Source organism: Aythya fuligula, chromosome 4, assembly GCF_009819795.1.
Source record: "Aythya fuligula isolate bAytFul2 chromosome 4, bAytFul2.pri, whole genome shotgun sequence".
NCBI lineage: Eukaryota > Metazoa > Chordata > Aves > Anseriformes > Anatidae > Aythya > Aythya fuligula.
This window is the reverse complement of record NC_045562.1, coordinates 60,714,055-60,733,724: the sequence shown is the minus strand read 5'-3', so window position 1 is coordinate 60,733,724 and position 19,670 is coordinate 60,714,055. Positions and strand designations below refer to the sequence as shown.

The following is a 19,670-nucleotide window of genomic DNA, read 5'->3' as shown; positions in this document are numbered from 1 at the left end:
TTGTGTACAGGCTTATATGAAAATAATTTTCATAATAACTTGTGTGGATCCAGAATCTAATATGGGCTTCATTTGTATTATTTACTCAGCCACTTCTCACTAAGATGTTAGGGTACACTGGTAGAAAGAGTAATTGGTTTTTCAAAATTAAAAACAACACTGAATTTTTAAATCCCAGCTGAGACATTCACAAAACATTAATGCTCGTTGTGCTGGCTAGACGCTTATCACCACCTACTACCAGATTCATAGTCTACCTCTCTAGAGGAAGAGGTAACAGTAACATCCAAATTACTTGTCTGATGTAATCTCTGGCATAGTACCTCTGGCAAATCATTGTATGTGATTTTGGCTTGTGCTCATGATTTTACATTACTTTCTCTTCTGACAATGTGGGTTATTTTCAGCTTCTGTTAGTGTGCTTGTGGAAGAGAGAACTGTAGTTCATTCCTATGTCCTGGTTTTCATCTGTTGCTCTCAAAGCACTTTAAAATCATCTCATATATATTTGGGAGATGAGGAAACTGAGGTATAGGTGCGAAGATGCATTCAAAGTCTTCCAGCAGACCAGAAGCCAGAGCAGGAACAGAAACCAGGGGCTCCAATCTTAAGGCTTTTGCAGACTTTTTGTTTGTGAAAATATTGTAATTAGTGGTGTAGTTCATATCAACAAGAGATACTGAATAATGACTAACATACTATAGAAACAACAGTCATATGGCTTGCTACTTTTTGTTCTCTCCTAAATAATACTTTAATACTTTTATATATATATATATACATATTATTATTACTTTATTCCACAGGCAAAGGAGTTAAAACTTCCACATTCAAAACCCCATATTAATTAATCAACTTTTGTTTCCGAGTTCTATCTGTTTGTTAATAACAATCTCATCTCAACAGCTCATTCTTTTGGTTGGGTTAGGAAATTCTGTATTTTCTTATAGTCCTTAAGTGCAGTACAGGAGCTAAATACTCTCTTTCCCTTCTTATTGTGTCCAAGCCCTTAAAGCTGTGTGACAGAATATTGATTGACAATGCACTTACTGATAACACTTCAACAGAAATGCCACACCCTGTTGTGGTACTATTTCACAGCCTTGTCTTCTTGTCTGTCTTTTGGGGACAGAAGAGTAGAAATCACTGTTTGTTATTATTATTTAACATGGAATTTATTTATTTATTTATTTTTAAGATGGAATGGTTTTTGGAATTTCTGGATGCAGAATATGTAATACATTTGTACTAAAGTGAACAAAAGGCTGGGATGCCTGGATTACAGGCAACAAAGCAAGATGAGCCTCTCAGCAGAGACTGTGGCACAATTAAAATCCTCACTGTTGAAAATAACATTACATATTCAGTAAAGAAATATCCTCAATGTATTGGAAGTTTCTGCCCTCTGCTGGCATTCCCGAAGATCAGCCTCAACTCAGCTGTGGGAGTCGGTGATCGTATCTCAGAAGAGTCATCGCAGACTGCAGGAGACTGGCTGTATTTATAAAACAAATCCTTTAGAGCATGGTGTTTCAGAAAGTGCAGGAATGACAGTGTCTGACAGGGGTCTACATCTCAACTGACATTTGCTGCTGACTTCTGCGATGCTTTTCAGATGTCTGCCTACTTCTCACCTTGTTCAATGCTGTAAGGGGGTTAGTCTGAAGCATCTCCGAACACTATTACAGTCTCCATCTGTTTTCTTCCAGCGAGCCAATATAAGGAAGAATAAACAAGAAAATAAATGCTACTTTTGTTGCGGTTGTGGTTTTCATTCCACCACTGGGAAGAAAAAAAAAAAAAAAAAAAAAAAGGCATAACGAATGATTTCAGCAAAAGATCTCACAGTGCAATTTTGTGTTAATTTAGAACTGCAGCTGCTGACCAACTCAGATATGACTCCATCATATCTGAAAACCATTCCATAATATTAAGAGTGCATAGCAAAATTTTAAATCATTTTGTGGCAATTGCTATTAGCTAATTTGTAGAAGACTAATTTTCCTGTAAAAATCCAGCTTTGAAGCACTAAATTCTGAATAACCTGAGACATTTCATAGTGAAATCTGAAAACATTTCAGACCATTTCAGACTCATTCCTGCAACAAAACAAAGTTTCTGCAAAGCAGCTGGTGTGCACATGGGTCAGGCTTCACAAGATGAAGGCCTCTTTCTGAGCAGCAGCTCAAGTTCTCATTGTCTCATGCTAGAAATGCCTAGAACAGCTTATTGTCCAGTATTCAGAAATCCTTGGATTTTCAGTGATGCTACTGATATTCTTCTGAAAAAGCATCTTATACTTACTTGTGCTTCACTAAAATCTATATTTTCTAATCTGCAGGAGAAAAATATTTATGCTGAATGGACCTGTTCCTGCTGCCAAGGCATTCTGGCAGTCATATTTTAGGAGGCACATTTGTATCCAATGCTACTGTGTCAGCCTGCCACAGTTTGGATAATTGCATCTGTGCATGTATGGATGTACCACATAATTGCATTGTCTTTTCAAAGGCACCTTGGCTTTGGTCTCAAAACACCCTTTTTCTGAAAAAAAAAAAAAAAAAAAAAAAAAAAAAAAAAAAAGGCGAGGGGGTGGCAGGGGGTTGTATAATGCTACTTCAGTAGAAACAAGAATGCTAAGCACAAATGGCTTAGAGTACAGAAGCAAGGCTGACCAGCCTGGCGTGATTTGTGCTTTCCTTTTCCACTAATCTCTTTCTTTAATGAACAGTAATATGCATCTTCAAAAGAAAATTGTATAAAAAAGTGCCAGACTAAACTGGCTCTATATATGTGAATTTTTGAATATGACACCAGTTGTACAATGCTAAATAAATAAAGTACATTCATCTGCTTTATATAAAAAAAATGTTACATTCCTTAAATTAAAGGAGAATAAACTTCTTGCTTCTCCAGCATTATTACACTGTTGTTGATTGTGCCATAGTAAAATATGCTGAACAACTCAAGGGTTCTCAACAACACTAAATTAGAAATTCATCAAGTATCATATTTCTGGAAGAAGCACTAACTTCTAAAATCTTCCCAACAGACTTGCAGTTTCATGGTGTGTGTGCATTTCATATGAATTAATTCCCCTCAGTTCCCACAGACTACATCCTTGCTTCTCATCACAGCACCAACAGATCTCAGAGCTTGCTGAAGGAGCCAGGCAACCCAGCGGATGTCTGCAGTATTGGGGTGTTTGTTTTTCCAAGACAGTTACTAAACCACAGAAAAGTCTGTAGACACAGGATGAAACTAGTCATGTAAAGACTTTTCCATCAAACTCATCGAATAGAATTATAGAATATCCTGAGTTGGAAGGGACCTGTAAGGATCGATTCCAACATCTATCCATGAGTTTGACTTGCCTACACCATTCTCTTTTCTCAAGCTTTGATAATGCCATTTTTGTACCTTTCCACTGATACCTGCAATTGCTAAACAGCAATCCATCCAACTCTTCCATTCATAGTTATGTTTTAACACTATTCACAGCGTATTTCACCACTCTTACATTGCTACAGTCAGCATACTGTGTTTTTCTATAGCTAGATTAACACTTTCCAGCAGGCACCAGTACAAGATGAGTGAGGACTGTGAGGTAGACACTTTTTATGCCACATTTTCTACCATTCCTCCTCCTTCAGACAAGAAGTGGAAGAAGGGAAGCTTAACTGAAGATCTACCTGTTACTACATCACATGCCACTCAGCAAGGATTTCTTCCATCTCATGAGCTTATACAGCTTATCTCTCTTACATTGACTGTAGCCTTTCATTTAACTATCTAGGTGAGATAGTAGTCAGGATACACACAGCTGGTTCAATGCCTGACAGTGCTCTGCACTGTAAGCTACAGTGGCTACATTTCACCATTGTCCTGACACAGCAGTTGTGCTTCTAGATCTGCACTGCTGCAGTCATACCATGTCATGTGAAAAGAGATAACTAACCTGGTTAGGCTACCACAGGCTTGGCAACCCTCTCTGTAGCATAGTGTAAACACCACCTCTGTTTTCCAGGCCTTATCTCTGACACCGGCAAAACACATCCGAAGCAGCTAGGTCTGAAATAGATTTGCCTCATGTTTTCCTACCAGGACTACCAGGTTGTCTTAATGGAAAAGAAATTAATCAGGCAATGGATCGCATCTCATTTTCTTTTTGACTTTTTGCTCTTTATCAAAATTTAAACCTGCTGTCCCTTCCTCCCTCTGTATAATCTCAGGGTTGGTTATTTACAGCCTTCAACTTAAGTTAATGACTATTGTCATGTGGAATTTTTTCACCATGTTATTAATATCATTAAGGTCCAGGTATGTACGTATTATTCAAAGATGCTCGAAAAGCACTTGTAGCCCATAGCAAATAAAAGATTCTCTGTTAGTGTCTTAAGTCCCATATACTATGTTACCATCTTTTGCCACAGCAGTTTTACAGAGATACCCATAAGTCATTCAGCCTACTAGGTCCTTGACTGTACTTTTACACAGCCACATAAACACAGATCTGGAATCCAAGCTGCGCTCCCTTCACAATTCGAGCGTTTGATCTGTTCTTCAGGGAGCTTCTGAGACCTGATTCAATACATGTTCATGAGAAGACACAACACAAACAAATTGAAAGCAATTTGGAAATTCAACTAGCTTGGCAAAGGGAAGCCTTCAAATGATGCAAGCCTGTAGTACGATAGCTCTTCAATTTTCCAGAATAATATACTAACACTTTACCCTTTCATTCCTCATCAGTACCTTGCAGTTTGTCTGTACTCTTAACCTGCAGAAATTGCTGCTTACACAGAACGGTTGCTAGTCTTCCATTTAAGATCAAAAGCAGCACCATAATTTGACAGTTCTTGACTGATTTGACAAGACACAGAATTTTCCCTCTATACCATCCAGCTAAACAAAATGAGTAAAGCAACAGTCATACAAGAAAAAGGCAATCACACAGCCATCTGACCATGTTAAAATCAGCATGGGCACCTGAAGGTTTTTTTTCTTACTGGGAAAGAGAAAAGGTTCCTGACTCATGGCAGTAGAGCTATGCCCAGCACAACCCTGAAGGTAACTAAAATAAATAAATACAACTTAGATAGAACTTGAGATCTATTTTCAAGGCGTTCTCAAAACCTGGCAATGCTGGTTCCATGTAAGCCTGTGCACAGAAGCAGCAATACTTCAATCCAGCTACATCATGTAGAGATATTATCTAAGTGCAGAATGGAATTAAACTTTTTCTGAACTTTTCCTCCAGCTGAAAGCCTTTCCCCTTTGTATTACAGTGATAGAGACAGCCCAATATGTAAAACAATATACATTTATTTAGCACAAAAAAACACGTTCAAATAGAAGGTTTTTTTTTCCTCAAATAGATGGTTTTGTATTTTTTTCTTTATACTTCTTTATAGCACTTTGTGTTAGTCATTATGGTTCTTTCCTGTTTGAAAAAGCACAGACATTTGGCAAAACCACTGTTTTATCCTACGACTGTAGGCCTGATAGCAGCTTATAAACTCTAAGGCAAATTAGGAAGTCCTTCTCAAGTAAGCCATCCCTATACAGTTCCATTAACTCCAGTGGAACATTCACAAGAAAAGTGTTACAAGACAAGGATATATGATCACCACGTTTCCTACAGTTACAGTCAACATAATATGCACGGGTGGGGCTATGTTCCCAGGCAGAGAAAGAAGAAGACTCCTGGAAGATTCACAATAACTTGCCAGAAACAGTGGCTGAGAAAAGAATCCAACCATTACATATGTGATTACACAACATAAGCACAATTCCCATTTCAGAAAAAATGTGTAAGTGATCACATAATGCTCAGGATTTGAGCATCTACAGACTTTAAAGCCTTCAACTTTTATTTAGGGACAAGTACGTAGTACTTGTCAGTAAATAAATGCAGACAGCTCACAACAGACAGCACAAAAATACTACTTCAGATTTGGTTCCAATAATGACATGATTACAATTACTGGATACATGAGACCATCCAAATTATGCTGGCAGTCAGACTTTCCATAGCTTCTTCTTTGATGAAGTTTCACCATCTTAAGTGACTGACATCAAAGATGTGCTGGAACTAGTTCAGTCTTCCCTCCTGTAGTTATCACCTGGATTAGACTCCCTGAATTTGGTCGATTCTTTCCTGTTATCCAATCATAAAAGGTTCTGTTTTAAAATAAATAGAAAAAACAGAATGAGGAGGAGAGAAAATATACACACACACACGCTATCAGTCATAAAAGCCTACTGATTCTCCTTCTTTTCCTACCTCTCTGTAGTGATTTCTATGCATGTCACAAACTAGCAGTACAATCACTGGATTCAGACCCTCAGAGTACGACAGAGGTCCAGAGAAATCACAAGGGCTTTGTAGTACATATGCAGGATTTTCAGAACACTTCAAAGCAAAAGGCCAGGAGTTGCATAAAAACAGGAAGATGTCAAAAAGTTTTTCCCAAGTTAAAAAAAACATGAAAAGGGGGAGGGAGTGGCTACTTAAATTGCCTTTATAACATGTAAAAAATTTGGGAATATGGTTTAGCAACCATATTTTAGCCTTATAGGCTAAACCATACAGGTTAAATAATTTCATTTCCCCCGGTATCTCTGTACTGTATTCATTCTTGCCCCACCTACCCCCTTGCCTTTCAACCTGTGCAAGTACCCTTTCTTTCCAAGTCCTTCTTTCTTAGCCCATTTTTCTGCCAATTTGCCATCACGTATTTAATGTTGAAATTAGTCTCAGCGTAAGCACAGAAAGCGCTAAGACATCCAACACACACTGAGTAAGATGATCTCATTCTAGTTAGCACACCAGAACACTTATCAAAACACTCATCAAAACTAATAGAGAAAAAAAAAAAACAACAACATTTTTCAGGTCCATCAGCCTTTCCACTATTGTAGACAGAGCAACCGCCATTTCGGAACATCTTGCCATCTGACACAACATATATGGATACAACAGGCTTCAAAATGCAAGAACCTCATGAGAAAAAAAGAGTTCCTGCATCCTTTCTACGATGCAGATGTTACCAAAATCAAAACAACACTAGAATTCTTTCTTTCAGCACCAGTGAACTTTTCAGTTTTCAAAGCTGGATTTAAGTTCAGAGAATTGGAAGCTAAGAAACAAAACAACACACTGAACCTAGTTCTCCCATAAGGAAATACTCTTTAGAAGTTAAAAATTAATTTGTAAAACCACAACATCTGGTTAAGCACAATAAAGAACTTTTTTTGAACATTTTTAGGTCAACTAAACTCAATTGATGGGACACTTAAAGAACCACACTGAACAGCTGTATAAGCTTCTCAAACCAAAAAATATTTTCCACTCTGACATCCAACTGAATAAAAATTCACATCACAAGAAAACTAAATGCCACAACTACTCTGAACAAGTAGCAATAGGTAAATGCTATTTCAGTGTCAGTTCTAAAAGCTTTTGAATTAGTGAGAGTAAAGAAAAACATTATGTCCTTTACAACACGGAAGTTGATTCCTTTTCATTTTTTCCTCAAAAAGGCAAAACAGCTGTGTCCATTATTTTCTTTGCTACTCTCCATCATGTTGGAGAAGGCAGCACATATTCTGCACCATCTCTTGGAGAAATTAGAAACAATAAACATTGTCTCAGCCTGTTGCTGAATAAGCTGCAGCTGAAGTTTCAGCATTTTGAAACATCACTCAGGACAAGCCTTTTGAATAATGGAAAAACAAAAACAAAAACCTTGACTAAATTTTTCTAAACAAGAGTAGGAATTTTTCCAACTGTGAAAAGAAGCAAATTAACACACCAAAAACTGGGTAATAGTGTTAAAATAAACAACACCAAAGTTTACATGCCTATTTGCAGTTTACCTTTGAGACAAACTCCTGCATCTGCTGTCTGTAATTTAATTTGTCTACTGGCTATATGAGATTCTCTGGCTTCCAACTGCTTAAGGCTATCTGCCTTGTCACTATAACTGGTGTAGAAATGCTGAAGCTGATGGAGTTGAGCTAATTTTCTCCAGTTAGGAAGCTTGTGCAAGAGGCCTAATGTGATTTGAAGACATACAGGATCAGGGAAATGATGGGGAAACAAAACAAAACAAAACAAAACAAAAAAAACACACACAACCCAAACCCTCCAATGCAAGACAGCTACTTAGGAACAACATGCAGTAGGATGCAGCAGGAAAAGGCCCAGTAAGGAACTGCTTACTTATCACATGTATACTCACTCAGCAATGAATTCTAAGGATGTCCAGGAGCTGAAGTCTGCGTCAGGCATTGATTTCCTGTTTGCTGGTGTATCCAAGGTAACCCTGTGATTAAAATGAGATAAAACTTTTATTTGTACATACTGTTTCTGATAAGAGCCACCTGCTTCTATTCATCACTGCAACATATGCTCAACTTTTATATACCACGTGGTATGGATTTTCTTTGCATCCTCTACATATGTTAACAGCATATAACCATCAGCTTCAATGTATATCAAAGGATCACAGCCTATAACCCCTTAGCTACCTGGCTTCCTGATGACATCCAGCCCATTAAGGTTATCACTTAGCCCACGGATCCTTCCAGTCTCTCTCATGCTCATTAAAATCAAATGATATTTTAATCCACTACTGTTTTGCAAAGAAAAGGAAAAAAGTATAATTTTTAGGATATATTGCACATCATTATTCGCATATGTTCAACATGCATCCTTTCCCTATGAAACTATGTCAGTCTAAGCAGCTATTTGAGTACTGTGGACAGGACATCACACCCATATCAATACGATTACAGTAGAAGTTAAATAAAATGATACAGGCAGAGGTGACTGCAATCACTTACGGTAAAACAGCAACAGCAGCAGAACCAGATGGCAAGCCACTATTGGTACCAGCCAAACTCTGACAAAGCTGGTGCACTGCTCCTTTGGCCATGCCATAGCCAATCATTCCTAGCGGTTAAAAACAGACAAATTAGAGCATAATCAATGCAGCTCTCAATACCAGCACTATGACAGAAACTCCTGTTATCTTAAATTTACTGTTTGTCAGATCACTTACCACAGCCAGAACAGAATCAAACTTAAAATATGTTTTAAGAAAAAAATCCCAACAATTCTTACTAGATGTCCTGGAACTACCACAAAGTTCAATTTACTCACCATTACAGAAGTAAGAAACTTACTGAGTTATGCATCTTCAGCTAATGCTCCAAAATGCATCCTGAAGAATTGGACTTATAGGGTTACAAAACTAAACTAGTAAGCGTGAAGAGCTTTTTATTAAATAAATCACCTGTTAACTTTAAGCATGACTAAGGTATTTGCAGTTTTAGACCTAAACAGATACAGCTCATTTCTCTCTGAAACAGTAGTTCACCTGGTCAGTATCCTGACTATAAAACAAACAAACAGAAAAACAAATACAACCCATACCCCTTAAAAGTACAAAGTGACTGAATAACCTGCATGTAAAACCAACTTCTTCCCAAACACTGCTGCTTTCTAGGCAGCCAGTATTTAGCAGTGTAAGATGCATGGGAAGGAGAGCATCCTGCACACTGCTTACGTACAAGATTTGGACTATCAGGGTGCTCCAGGTCTGAGATGTCTCATGGTATGTATCTGCCAAGTAGCCTAACAGATTAGGAGTGTAGGAAAAATAAGTGTATTTTATGTACTACAACTGGATGCCTTTCTACCCATCTACACAACTGTAAAACCTCTTCTCAATGTTTGTGAGGAAGTACCTTGTAATGAAGGTACACAGGGAGTTTCACATTGTAGAAATATTTCTGTTATATTCAGTTAAGACATATTGTAAAACAAACATGTTTATTAGGAGGAATCATGGGCAGTGGTAGCTAACATTTCGTTATGACTACAAAATATTTGCATTTCTATCATAGTTCCCTCTTGCCTCTTCTCTAAACCATCAGCTTTCTTAAACCTGTATTTCTTCACTATCCCTATCAGACTGCTTCTATAACTTATATTATTTTCATTTATCTTCAATTTGCATTAAGTGACTCAGCATTTTCACAGATGAAAAGAAAATAACACAGTAAGCGAAAACAAAAGAGATAATTCCTTCCATAATAGCTGGTAATAACAAGACTAACAAGGCATATTTACAAAAGTTGAGTAACATTTCTTTCCCAATTCTTCCTGATGTTAACAAGTTGCATGTGTTTGCCCAAAGCACTGCTATGTGTTTTCTTTTTTAATTCCAGACTTGTTGAAAACAGCCAGTTCAAAACATGAAAGCAAATCACCGATTCCTGTGTTGTGGTCCCTACATCCCAAAATGAACCAAACAAAAAACATCATGAAAGTTTGCCACAGTTCCCTTTTTTTTTTTTCATCTGTATATTGTCAGTCAGTAGTACACAGTAAATTATTCGTCTGCTGATTCACATAAAATAATCCTTTTATCTTCAGACTAGGCCAGATGATTTATCTACTGTATTTACAGCTGCATTAACTAGAGAACACAGCATATTTCTCCTGAACTATTTTAGACAAGGCTTTCACAAATATTCATTAATTTTATTATTTAAAAAAATAATAGCTATGTCTCATCAAAATATTGTTGAATTCACACTAGAAGAAGATTGAGAAATAAGAGCATTTGTTTCAACAAAAACTTTCCCTGCCTGTGGGCTTCTGTGCTGCTGTTTTTTTAATTTTAAATTGTTCCCAGATTTTCTCCATGCAGACCAACACGCCTAGGAGTGAGATGAGAAAAAAATAAAATCTCAGGAAAAAGTTTGTACTAAATAGCTACCGAAGGGCAAAGCTGAAAGTCAACAAGCTTATCTGTGTCTGAAGCAAAGGTGGACTGGAATCAGAACATGAACAGGACAAGCACGTTTAATAAAATTAGCTGAGTCATCACTGATTGAAAAACTGGACAACTAAGGACACTGCCTTTCAGAACGCAAATAAGATATTTGACTTCATTTAAGTACTATACTTACTGATGTGTGCTTCACAGTACTTCAAAATTTTCCAAGTTACTTTTTCTATTGTACTGCGTATTAGCCAAGCATATTTCATGAATGCATGTCAAGCATTACTTAATAGCGGTTTTGTTTGCACTCCTGTTTCAAGAGATTCAGTATTGCCATCTGTAAAATTACACTTGCCTTAAGCGTTTCAGCAGCAATTTTCCATTTCTATTAGATGACAAGAAACTGTTTTTTTTTCATGAACAGACTAAGGTATAGCTAGAACTGCTTATGTCCTAATAGTTATCGTGCATGGCATTTTACCTGGAGTTCCAGATAAAGCAGCTTGAGCTCCTGTCAGAGTCAGAAGACCTCCTTCCTTCAGATGCTTTGTGGCTAGGTGACTGGAAATAGTGGATGTCCAAACACTCTGTTTCCACATCAGATCACAGTTTTTGTACAAAGCTGATTTGGAAGAGAATTAGGTAGGTAACTTAACAACAAGACTTCTACCTATGATTTCCATGTGATACCTACGATATCACAGAGTGCAACAGTACTATGCAAAGTACTATAAAAACATGCTTTCTATCTCCAAGAGATAAAGGAGCTGAATCAAGCAGTTGATCAAGCTGATCACTTGATCCCAAAATAACCTTAATTCATAGTAATGTTATTGGAAGGATAGTAGGGTATGATCCATCACCTCATTCAAATTACTGTGGAAATTTATAACAATCCAATATAATGCAATTCTATAAAAGTATTCACTCTGATTTAACTGTGCATGTCTTCTCATATTCTCTCTTTAAAGTGAAAATTTTGCATATGATGTCTGAACAAGGAAGGGGAAGGAAAACACCACGTTTTAACAGACTTAGTCCAGACAGAAAGGCTTTTTTTAAAAAAAAAAAAAAAAAAAGTCTCTACACTAGTACATAAAGCATAAAACAATTTCCTGAATATTATATATTTAAAAGCTTTATAAACTGAGGACTTTTTTGTCCCCCTCTAGCACAGCCTCTGGTCATCAGACAGCTCCTTCCAACACTGTATTGTATACTAATAGCTCAGAACTGCATCAGACAACTGAGGTTTTACGCATAAAGCAATGATTTGGGCAAAAAGATCAAGTTCCACTCAGCCAGTATCTTATGTAATATGCCTGACGCACATAACCTTGGCAAAAGTTAGTTCAGAGATAATGCTGAACTCTTCTATATAGCACATGAAGTTTTGGAAATTTAACAGGCACCGATAATTGAGAAGAGTGCTCACAAACATTGTGACTGAACTACTTTGCACTATTAGGCTAACTTCTTCTGGACTCAGGATAAAAGATGATTTCAAAGACCTTTATTACCACTATTTTTAAGGATTCCTCTCAGATTTCAATCATGTATTTGCTAGCATGCACCGGCTTACATTTAGCTTTGGCACTGCCTCCAGCCCATCCTCCTGCTACACACAGGATCGCATCCACCTTTTCTTCACCAAGAAGCTTCCCAATCTCTGCTGTCACCTTCAAAACACAGAACAAAACATTCTGAAAACATTGAATTTGTAAGGTAAAAGAGTAAATACCAAGAATGCCTTAATATTACTCAACTATGTAACTGAAAAACAAAAAACAACGAACAACAGCAACCTAAATAGCTGCACAAAATTAACATTTATGATCTATCAATTCAATAATTGAGTTGAAAGCTAACTGTAGATGTAAGTCAGACTGCACAGTGTGCGACGTCACTGGCAATAACTGATGTGAGCAGGACTGAAAGATCTGATCCTTACCTATACCATCATTTTTCATTTGCGACTTACTTTTGGACAGGTTCTTCTCTGCACACTGTGTTGTTTAATAATATGGGAAATGAAACTCCAGGTCTGATCAGCACTGCTTCTGTGACATTTCCAATGATAGCACAAGAAACAAACAACTAAAGCCTCCTTATGAACCACATCCTTGGATTTGAGTATGTAGGCTTTTAAATACCCAGTATTTCTTTCTCTTTCAAATGAGACTTTGCACTTGGTAATGAATTTGTTGGTTGTCAATTTTCTGTCACAGTGTAAACCCTACTGGGAAATGTTTTCAGCATTACCATCCAGCTATACAACACAGACAGGACTTGAGAAAGGAGTGCTGCGTTTCAAGATGTCCTAATCCACCTTGATTAAAGTAATCTCATTCTGCCCGCAGCCCTTCAGGTAACAAAGAGGAAGATAATACACAAGTGCGACACATTCTGAGTGACAACATAGGGTAACTTCTAAACTCCCAAATCAAGCTCTTCTGCAAACCCATGCCTCCAAGCAGTTAAAAGGAAAGTGAAAAATAAAAAGAATTAAGAAGTAGCTGGCAAATGGTGGCACCCCTGAGTTCAGGGTACAGCAGCCGGGTACCAAAACCAGCGGGTTGCTCACTGCTGGGGGGCCTCAGTGCTTCTCAAAGAGAGGGTTTATGGCGAGTGGGTGCAAACCCAGTGCATGGAGCCCGGACCGAGGGGCTTCACCCCTTCCCCGATGGACCTCCCCCCGACCCCGCGACGCGCTCCCACCTGCTCGGCCTGCTCGGGGAAGGACTCTGTCGTCCTCACCACCACGTTGGCGTTGGCATCCTCGTTCTCGGCCAGGTCGATGCTGGCGACCCACTGGGGCGGCGAGAAGGCACCGTTAGCGCCCGGCGGGGCACCCTTCGCTCTCGCCCCCTTTAACTCCCCCCCTCCAAAGCAGCCCCGTCTCGCCCACCCTCCCGGGGCCCGCAGCAGCCCTGCCGGCGCTCACCCAGTTCCTGGCCTTAAAGTACTGCACGCACTGCGAGCCCAGAGCCCCTCTGCCCCCGTACACCAGCACCCTGCCCGCCGCCGCCATGCTCGCTGCCTGCCCCGCTCCGGCTCCGGCTCTGGCCCGGCCCCAGCCTCGCCTCGCTCCAACGCCACACAGGGGCCGCCCCCGGGGCCGGGGGGGCTGGCGGCTGCCTCCGCCTCGCACCGGGAGCAGGAGGAGCCTACGAGCTGGGGTTGAGCCCTGAGGAGCCGCTGGGTTTTAATCTCAGCCTCCGCGGGTTGTGTTCCCTCAGGGGAGGGTTAATTAGCGGGCGCCTGTAGGGGGCTGTAACTGTAGGAGTGCGAGCAATTGTTGCCGGTTTTCTTCAGTGCTGCTCGATATCGCTGCTAGGTGGAATTACTGCCCTCGCCACAGCCCCCAGCTCCAGGCCCTGCTGCCTGCTTGTGCCTCCCCACCCTGCACGGAGGGCCCTGTGCAGGCAGCAGGTCCCTGTGTGAAACCACAGCCTCCTGAACAGCATTTAAACACCTCAGCTAGCAGGCCGAGGGATGGAAGGACATCGCTCTGAGGGTTATTGCCAGCCCTGGTGGCTCTGACAGCACTGACATTTACACAGGGACAGAGTAAGCACCAGGAGGAGGTAGCTTAACACAGCCGAGATGTCAGCAGGATTCTGCTGCTACACTCCACGTTTGCAAAGCTTTGTCCCTCGCGGATATTTACCCATGTTTTTAATCATCTTTAAAAAAATGCTTCTAATTTTCATCCCACGTGGTTATGGTAAAGAACTTGATGCCATTTGAGCAGGACAATTAAAGCTCCGGTGAAACATTAGCCATGCAATAGATATAGGATTACTTTCTGCACCACCACATGACAGGGTAACGAAGCTGTTGTTTGCAACCATTTCAGGATGCTGTCGCAGCAAAACATCTTTTTGGACTTGATTTTTAACTGTACGGTTTAATTTCTGGAGCTTTGAAATACAATGAGATGTATTTTGAAATACTTGCTATTCGTTCATGGATTTCAGAGCAACAGGAAAAGTGGGAAATGTGCCTAGTTACTGAAGAGAGGCCTTGGAGATGACTCCTTGAAACCACTAGGATGCCCGGCTGTTTTAAAAAGACTTTATTTGCCTTGGCTTCTACAATAAGTTTTGCGTCTTTTATCATAATTGCCGTCGCAATGGGGACCCAAAGGTGGATGACTGGAAAGATGCTTTGCAAAACAGGGGCTGATTTAGTCAATGCCACAGATCCAGAGCTGGTCAAGTTCATGGGAGAAATTTACTATGGCCTTTTTAGGGGCGGCAAGATACGCCAGTGTGGGCTGGGAGGGCGTCGTTCCAAATTCACAAGTAAGTACAATTTTGGTTGAATCTCTAGTCAAATGTCTAGTTCAACTTTAAAAGCACTCTGGTCGTTTTGTTTACATAACCTGTCAAGAGCAAATCATTATTATTAAACGTATAATTGTGGCTTACTTGTGGTCTGTGTGCTTTGGGATTTGAGTGCTATTTCAGGCTAGGTTTTCTCTCTGATTATGTTTTGTGATTCTGGAATCAAAGAAAAAAAAAATCCCTAGAGCTAGATTGAGGAATTCCTGTTAGTCTTGTGAACAGAGTGAAGAGGGTTCCCTTTCAGTCTTATTTCCCAGGTTGAGCTATAGGAGGATTGGAGATGACCCTGTAAGTCATACTTTCCCTTGACTGAAACTTTTCCATGCTGTGTTGCTCTGCAATATCTGTACCTCTATTTTTGCCATATTTGTTAAACTGCTCCCTTTTTCATTTTTTTTTTTTTTTTCCTTTAAGAAGTAGAGATTTATTTAGCTGGCCACATTTGTGTGTTTCCCTAGCTGTCCCAAAACAGATGTCTGCCATTGTAGATACTCCTAACTTTACTAACATGTTAAAGAAGTTTTTACTTTCTTTTCTGGTAACTTCAAAGAGAAAAAAAATGGTGAATACATACAAAGTGTAGAAATGTCAAAGATTTTCTTGAGCTCTCCAAAGCTGTCAGATGTTGACTTTGGATGATTTCCAGTCTTCACACATCCTGTGCTGAAGTGAAAATGATATTTTTTTATCAAAGATGTTTAGTTTGGTGGATAGATCTGCAGCAACTTAAACCAATAGAAGTTGAAGCTTACCCTCCCCTGTTGCACAGCAGTGCTGGCTCATCCTTTGCAATGGCTGTGGTACTTAGCGTAGTTGTATGGTGAGGAAGTTCAGGGAGTTAAGCTTGCTGAAAATTAGCCTGCAAAAGATCTATTTATTTCCCATAAACTCATCCCGCTATACTGCCTCCCTACACAGCTGCACAAACACTGCTATAAAGTCTTTAAAGCAGGCACGACTGTGGTCTTAGGAGTGGTGAAGAGAAACAGAGAAACTTAGATCAGTGTGACCTGTTGTTACACTGTGAATTTGGACTAACTGCTTTTCAGTAGCCAAAATTGCTGGCAAACAGGTCAAAGCTTGTCCTGCTCTGCTGCTGCTTCTTCTCTTCAAGGTATTCAGAAATATAGTTCCAGTTCTTTAACCCATCCATAAATGTCAAAGAGAATGAAGAAAAAGGTAGCTGATCCTCCTCTCCTTGTACAACTTTCTAGCCTTGTTAGTGAACTTTCTGATTAATTACTCTGCAATCTGAGAAGAAGGCCTAGCATTCCACCCTCACCACTGACTGTATGAATACATATCTGGAGGATGTGATGGTATTCTTAGACAGACAAAGATCTCACTGAAGCTAGCAAGAATTTTTCCCATTAGATCTGTAAAATTGGGTCAATAAATGCAGCGGACACAACCATGCATTTAGGTAAACAAATGTGCCAGAGACTTTCCCTTTTAATTATTTTAATACCTCTATAAGGGTTGCAACTTTCACAACACTGGCATCAAAATGGTATCACGACAGTATTACAAAGCTGTTAAATCCACCACCTTTTGTAGGTGTTCCTATACATACTGTGTCATCTATGTCAGATCCATGTGGTTGTTACTGGAAGTCCTAGCCCATCTAAATTGGCATGAGATGCATATATTTTGACATCTGAATCAAGCCCTGCAAACAAACTGGGAAAGTCAGACATTTTCTCTGTGTGTACAGCAAAAACAGCTGGAATGTGTCCGCAGTCCCCAAGGCAATGTCCTTCCTCGGGGTTCTTACTTCTGTGTATTAAGACAGGCTCACTGCCCATGTCTTTGGGACCTGGCTGAGAGCCTCAGAAAAGACACAAAGGAATCTTTAGAACCACCCTGAAAACTCTGCTGGTTTATAATAAAGCTAAATTCCATGTGCTTTGTTTTTTTACAGGCACTTATTTTCCACTGGGAAAGTAAGCTAGTTTCTGGCTTCCCATTCCTCTTCTACTTCCCTCCTTTCTTCTTGTTGGAGTCTTTCCTGTAGCTCCTGTGTATACCATACCTCATTATAAGCCCAGAATTAATTACTGAAGAGCTGTTGAATCATGGATTTTTGTATGGAATTTGTACAGTATGAAGTTTTCTGAATAATCTACCGGAATTCTGTAATGTCATGATGATCACATTATATCCTTGATATTTGCTGTGTCATCTACCAGTTATTTCTGCCTGCATTATATGTGGTTTCTTTGGATTATTTTTTTCACTTATGCAGCATAGGAAGTAATCTATTTGTTTATAATATGACGTACCTTGTTTTTAGTGACATAATTAGGCAGTTAGTCCTTCCAAATATGTATGAATGTGTGGTGCTGCATTATTTGAAGGGCTTTTCTCGATTGGCCTGTATTTTAGGTTCCTTCTTGATCAGCTTTTCTCTTTCTTGTCAGTCAGCACATTGTCTACAATTCCCTCCTCATGTTTCTTCTGATTCAGTTACTGAAGGGCTGCAGGATAACCTGAGTTCTTGCATGTTCTGCATCTCCCTATTGCTGGCTGATGTAGCCTTCCACCAAAGTAACTGTTAAGATAAAAACAGGTTAATAAAGTCACTGTCCTTTACAGACAGGCAGGCTGCCAAAGAAGAGCTCGTGTGTATAACAAAACCTGTGAATACTTCATGCCAAGCCTGCCCTGACTGTGGCACTTTGCATCCTTTCTATGAGTTTAACTAAAATACTGTCCAACACCCAGAAACACATAAAAGAGGTATAAACACTTGATGAGAAACCAGGAAGGGAATTTAAAAGTGGAAACCTGTGGGATTAGGAAATAGGAAGTGGATCAGAGTGGATCTCACTGGAGCCCGTTTTAAAGAGAGGAAGAGATAGAAAGAAGAATAATATAAGAAACTAAATCAAGCAGACGTAACACTAATTCAGACAGCAAGGAGCTGGACAAGGAAACTGAACTATTGGACTTCAAAGGCATGAGATTAAGAGCATGGGACAGGAATGGGAAACTCAAAGGAAAGAAGTTTGGGGCAGAGAGCAGAGGTGAAAACGATGCGGAAATGAATGCAACAGACAATACAGCAGCAGAGATAAATACACGAAATAAACTAGATAAATAACAGAGTACTTAACCCTGCATCCTTATTTACAGATCCTGTGTGAGTGATTGTTCCTGTAGTAGAATATCCCTAGTTTGTCTTATGCAGTGAGAAATAAAACATGAGTGTAACTACCTGAATCGATTGTTTTATAAAAATCGTCTTGTTTACATATAATTTGACTTTGGTGCATAAGTAGAGTGTGATGTTTACTGTTGTCATGAAAAAAATACACATTGAATAGTTGTTTTTTTTGTTTCTTGACAGTTTTCCCACATATGGTGAAAAAGCTGAATACAGGCCTGCATGTGATGATTATAATGTTCCTCTGTGTGGCCATGGGCTTTTCTCTGGTCAGTTTTGGATTCTGCATTCTTAACGCAATAAAAGTTCCTTACCGGGCTATTAAGGGTCCAGCAGGACTATGCCTTTGGAATTTACTTGCAGGTAAATTCATTCACCAGTATTTTTCACCAGTCATGTTCATAGGAAAATGTTAACTGTAAAACTTCTTTTCTTGCCTTACTCGATATCTCCCTGACTTAAATACTTGTGAATAAAATGAAGTTACCAATGAATTCTCATCTATCAAAAGAGAGCTGTCAGATGGCTTTTCAGCATATCGAGTCTAGTCAACTTTTTACAGGAGCTGCAAATGCCAGTCTTTATGGTTCATATAACTCATAAAAGTCCTTTATTATAAACTTAAATTTATTTTATCATTATATTGTTTGGCAATACATTAAAGGCTAAGCATGCTGAAGGTGTTTAAGCCATCTCTACGTCTGTCACATTCTGTTTAAGACCTGCTTTTGTATTTAATATGTCCTTCTGAAGCACAACCAAAATGCATGTCTTGTTTTGACAACAATGGTAAATACTTCTTTCTTTTTGTTGCAGGTGGATTTATAGCACTTGCAGTCACTGGCTTTATGGCTGCTGTAAAACTTCATCGCCTCACAGAAAGAATTGCCAATTTTCGGGAAAACGCCTTTCAATTTGTTATCTTAGAAGAAAGGTTTGAAGACTGTTTTTGGCTTTGTGTGGCAAGTGCCACAGCGCATGCAGTGAACTTGCTGCTAATAGCCATTAGTGGTATTCATTTCCCTAAAATAAAGACTAAGACAGAAGAAGCAAATGTTACAGCAGAAGATATCATGTACTAATAAATCTGCATAAGACTACTTTGGTGAAGTGAACTATCATGACAGAAACAGCTTCTTGACTTGTCAGCTTTTGCTTTGGATGGAGAATTTTGGTATACACATGAGTAAAGATGCCAATTGTAAAAATCTGCAGTACTTTTTTAAAGGTCAGTCTACAAAACCAGCAATTAGCATGTGTGGGAAAGCAGGAAAAACAAATACTGCAAATATTATTCTCAAAACTGACCTATAGAGTTCACAGTTTTTACAAAATCTGCATTTTAGCTATTTTAGA

The 19,670-nt window shown here is 39.2% G+C and overlaps 2 protein-coding genes across 3 annotated transcripts; one reads left to right on the top strand and one right to left on the bottom strand.

The window, feature by feature from the left end:
- Positions 1-5,356: 5,356 nt before the first annotated feature.
- Positions 5,357-13,891, bottom strand: QDPR (quinoid dihydropteridine reductase). 2 transcript variants are annotated; one of them, XM_032187439.1, is made up of 7 exons: positions 13,744-13,889; positions 13,518-13,610; positions 12,382-12,478; positions 11,281-11,421; positions 8,851-8,959; positions 8,247-8,330; positions 5,357-6,183 (listed from the first exon to the last, which is right to left on the bottom strand). In XM_032187439.1, exons 1-7 carry the CDS (start codon positions 13,828-13,830, stop codon positions 6,078-6,080), a joined length of 717 nt encoding a protein of 238 aa, XP_032043330.1. In that variant the 5' UTR covers positions 13,831-13,889; the 3' UTR covers positions 5,357-6,077. The 2 variants fall into 2 exon arrangements, with proteins under 2 accessions (XP_032043330.1, XP_032043329.1); XM_032187438.1 differs by lacking the exons at positions 5,357-6,183; positions 8,247-8,330; positions 8,851-8,959 and adding an exon at positions 9,565-10,301 and having other exon boundaries at positions 13,744-13,891.
- Positions 13,892-14,798: 907 nt separating this feature from the next.
- Positions 14,799-19,396, top strand: CLRN2 (clarin 2). Its single transcript, XM_032187538.1, has 3 exons — positions 14,799-15,106; positions 18,498-18,677; positions 19,131-19,396. The coding sequence occupies exons 1-3, from the start codon at positions 14,854-14,856 to the stop codon at positions 19,394-19,396; spliced, it is 699 nt and encodes a 232-aa protein (XP_032043429.1). The 5' UTR covers positions 14,799-14,853.
- The last annotated feature ends 274 nt before the right edge of the window (positions 19,397-19,670 follow it).